This window comes from Colobus angolensis, unplaced genomic scaffold (assembly GCF_000951035.1).
Source record: "Colobus angolensis palliatus isolate OR3802 unplaced genomic scaffold, Cang.pa_1.0 Scaffold12, whole genome shotgun sequence".
Taxonomy (NCBI): Eukaryota; Metazoa; Chordata; class Mammalia; order Primates; family Cercopithecidae; genus Colobus; species Colobus angolensis.
In genome coordinates this window covers 6,552,628-6,556,989 of record NW_012113141.1, presented here as the reverse complement: position 1 = coordinate 6,556,989, position 4,362 = coordinate 6,552,628, and the positions used below count along the sequence as shown (strand labels likewise).

Below are 4,362 nucleotides of genomic sequence, written 5' to 3'. Positions count from 1 at the left end.
AACTCCTGACCTCAAGTGATCTCCCCTCCTTGGCCTCCCAAAGTGCTGGGATTACAGGCATGAGCCACCGTGCCTGGCCTATCCTCTACTTTAATCAAGGCCATTTTTCTTTGAGCCCTTCTATATTTTAGAGTTCCTGGTAAAAGTTTTTTTTTTGAGAAAAAGGGATCTGTAACCTAAAAATACGCTTAAAAACAAATTAGAAGGCTGGGTGCAGTGGCTCATGTCTGTAATCCCAGCACTTTGGGAGGCCGAGGCAGGGGGATCACGAGGTCAGGAGTTCGAGACCAACCTGGCCAATATGGTGAAACCCCATCTTTACTGAAAATACAAAAATTAGCTGGGCATGGTGGCGTATGCCTGTAGTCTCAGCTACTTGGGAGGTTGAGGTATGATAACTGCTTCAACCCAGGAGGCAGAGGTTGCAGTGAGCCGAGGTCGTGCCACTGCATTCCACCCTGGGTGGCAGAGTAAGACTCTGTCAAAAACAAACAAACAAACAAATTAGAGCCAGGTGTTTTGGCATGTGCTTGTAGTGCCTGCTATTTGGGAGGCTGAAGTGGGAGGATCACTTGAACCCAGGAGTTCGAGTCCATTCTGTGCAACAATGAAACCCCATCTCTTAAAAAAAAAAAAAAACAAAACCTCCCCAAATTAGACTAGCTAATCCCTTCCAACTTTAAATATTTATGATTACTATTCTAGGTTCTCTTATGAAGAAATACTCATGTTTTTTATTTTTCATAGTTCTCTTGCTATGAGCCCTGGTGAAGAAATCTTAACCTTATTACAGACAATACCATTTGATATAGAAGACCTTAAGAAAGAAGAAGCTAATCTTCCTCCAGAGGATGGTAAGTGATGGACCAGGATACAGTGGAAGGGTTAAAAAAAAAAAATTAAAATGTTCTACTAAGTCTCACAGGATCCTCTCCTAAGAGGACTTATCATGTGAATGTAGAATGGCAATATTATGCTTTCTTCTTTTTCAGATGACCAGTGGTTAGATCTCTCACCAGATCAGCTGGACCAGCTGCTGCAGGAAGCTGCTGGCAAAAAAGAATCAGAGTCTATTTCCAAGGAGGAGAAGGAGCAGAACTATGACTTAACTCAAGTCTCAGAGAGCATGAAAGCTTTCATATCCAAAGTCTCAACCCACAAGGGAGCAGAGCTGCCTCAGTAATTTGTGTTAAAGTATAAATATATAAATAGTTAGAACCCAAATGTTGAAGTCATAGTCATTGCCATTTCCACTTTTTTTTTTTTGAGTAAATGAGTTGTACAGATTTCTTTCTTTTTTGTGCCTAGTATGGTGATAACTTACTTATCTGAAGTCAGATTTCTAGAAGTCTCATCCTTTGCAATCCTTGAAATAAGCCAGAAAGATCACCCTAAAAACCATCATCCAGAACCACACTGGGAAACCATATACTTTACTCTTTAGTAGCTTTATGGGCTCAACATTTAGCTTTCAACAAGTTCAGACCTCTGATCTCCCGCCCTGCAAACAGATTGGATACTGAAAACTCAAAGGCAGAAATAATAACAGAAATGTGAGATTACATTTGGCAAGTAACGGGAAAAACAGGTAGATAGAATTATTACTTGTGCCGGGCACGGTGGCTCAAGCCTGTAATCCCAGCACTTTGGGAGGCCGAGACGGGCGGATCACGAGGTGTCAGGAGTTCGAGACCAGCCAGGTCAGGAGTTCAAGACCAGCCTGGCCAATATGGTGAAACCCTGTCTCTACTAAAAATTCAAAAATTAGCTGGGCGTGGTGGCATGCACCTGTAGTCCCAGCTGCTCAGGAGGCTGAGGCAGGAGAATCGCATGAACCCTGGAGGTGGAGGTTGCAGTGAGCCGACATTGTGCCACTGCACTCCAGCCTAGGTGACAGAGCAAGACTCTGTCTCTAAACAAAACAAAACTATACATTATTTATAGATACATATATATTCATTTATTCAACAAGTATTTATTGAGTGCCTCCTATGTGCCAGGTCCTATTCCAGGCATTGGGAATATAATAAATGAACCCGAAGTGTCCTCGTCCTTATGGAGCTCACATGCTAATGTAGGAGAAAGACCGCAAGCCATTATGTAATGTTAGATGGTGGTAAGTGCTATGAAGAAAAAGCAGTGAGTGGGGATACAGGGGTAGAGACTGCTCTTCTAGATAGATAAGTTTAATCTTCTAGAAGATTAAACTTCCTTAGGCCTTTCTAAGGAAGTTTTCTTTGAGAAGGGACCTGAATGAAGTGAAGGAGTGAGGCATTCAGGTATTTAGGGGAATAACATTCCAGCAAAAGGACAGACAGCAAATACAGGAAATAGAAACATATATATATATACACAGAGAGAGAGAGAAAAGCGCTGAAGTGTATTTGAGAAAGCAGTCACCTCTGGGGAACAAGACAATGGATTGGGATGGGTGGCAGTGGTCATCAAAGGAAACATTAGCTTTCGCTACAATTTTTTTTTTTCTTTGAGATGGAGTCTTTCTATCGCCAGGCTGGAGTTTAGTAGCGTGATCTCGGCTCACCGCAGCCTCTGCCTCCCCAGTTCAAGCGATGCCCCTGCCTCAGCCTCCCGAGTAGCTGGGACTACAGGCGCATGCCACCACACCTGGCTAATCTTTTTTGTATTTTAGCAGAGACAGGGTTTCACCATGTTGGCCAGGATGGTCTCAATCTCCTGGCCTTGTGATCTGCCCTCCTCAGCCTCCCAAAGTGCTGGGATTACATCTCTACAATATTTTTAAGTTACATGATAAACCTCTACGCTTTTTTGTCAATTAAAAATAAATAAATAGGCCGGGCGCAGTGGCTCACGCCTGTAATCCCAGCACTTTGGGAGACCGAGGTGGGCGAATCACCTGAGGTCAGGAGTTCAAGACTAACCTGGCCAACATGGTGAAACCCCATCTCTGCTACAAGTACAAAAAATTAGCTGGATGAGGTGGTGGGCACCTGTAATCCCAGCTACTCAAATTAAAAATAAACAAACAAATAGCCAGGCACAGTGGCTCATGCCTGTAATCCCAGCTATTTACTGAGGTAGGAGGATTGCTTGAGCCCAAGAGTCAAGGCTGCAGTGAGCTGTGATCATACCATGCACTCTAGCCTAGGCGATAGAGTGAGACCCTGTCTTAGAAAAAGAAAAAAAAGAAACTATGCACAGAGATACTTATATGTTGAGTGAGTGACATAATGGTGACATGATTTGTTACAAAAATTGATGGCACCCTGTCTGAACTATTAAGAATGGACCAAATCAAGTTGTATAAAGGACTTGCTTTAATTGAGTAAACATTTGCATCTCTTGCAAAATCACGTAGGTGATGGGGAACTGTCTCTACTCTGTATTATTAATATGTAAACATTACTAGGAGGGAGAAAAGAATAACCCAAATAATCATAACAAAAGGCAAAATAAAAATCATTGTGGAATATCAAATGCTAAAGAGAATCATAGTGAGAAGGTAATAAACTTTCACAAAGGTTGAAGCAGAGAAGTTAAAAAAAGAAAGATACTGGAAGGCTTCAGGGAGGAGGTATTTGAGTTAAGTCTTAAAGAATGAGGATTTTTTTTTTTTTTTTTGACTGTGTCTTGCTCTTTCTTTTTTTTTTTTTTTTGGTAGAGATGGGGTTTCACTGTATTAGCCAGGATGGTCTCGATTTCCTGACCTCATGATCCACCTGCCTCGGCCTCCCAAAGTGCTGGGATTACAGGTGTGATCCACAGCCCCCACCCAATGGAATCTTTCTCTTGTCGCCCAGCTTGGAGTGCAATGGCATGATCTTGGCTCACTGCAACCTCTGCCTCCTGGGTAGTACATACTTTGCAAAAGTTATAGAACTTCCCTAGGCTCTGGTTTTCTCATCTGTAAAACAGGATTATTACCTTCTACAATAGTGATGAGAGGACTCAATAAGAAAATGTATTTAAAGTGTTAGCATAGCATTTAATACATGCTAGATAAATTTTAATTGATACTTCTGGATCTTCTTTATATATAAAATATATATATTATATGTATGTCTTTATGTATTTTTAGTACGTGTTTTATATGTATATGTACTATTAATATAATACAACTCTTTCTATGTACATATATATACATATAGACCCTGTCTATACATATATGTATAGAAAGAATTATACGAGATCAGTGGCTTCATAATGATGTTCCATGGAGCCTGCTTCAGAGCCAAAAGGGAAGGCAAATTGTGTAGATCTCTGAGCCTCTATCCTCCACTTGATTTATTTTTATTTTATTTTATTTATTTATTGAGACGGAGTCTTGTTCTGTTGCCCATGCTTGGGTGGCTCACTGCAACTTCTACCTCCCGGGTTCAAGCA

At 41.2% G+C, this 4,362-nt stretch overlaps 1 protein-coding gene across 1 annotated transcript in view; it reads left to right on the top strand.

The window, feature by feature from the left end:
* Positions 1 to 4,362, top strand: part of ECD (ecdysoneless homolog (Drosophila)) — a 37,519-nt gene that overhangs the window by 27,708 nt on the left and 5,449 nt on the right. Inside the window, exons 10-11 of the mRNA XM_011929579.1 lie at positions 748 to 854; positions 993 to 1,182. Of these exons, the coding sequence (XP_011784969.1) occupies positions 748 to 854; positions 993 to 1,182 (297 nt within the window). The remainder of the gene's footprint in view (positions 1 to 747; positions 855 to 992; positions 1,183 to 4,362) is intronic.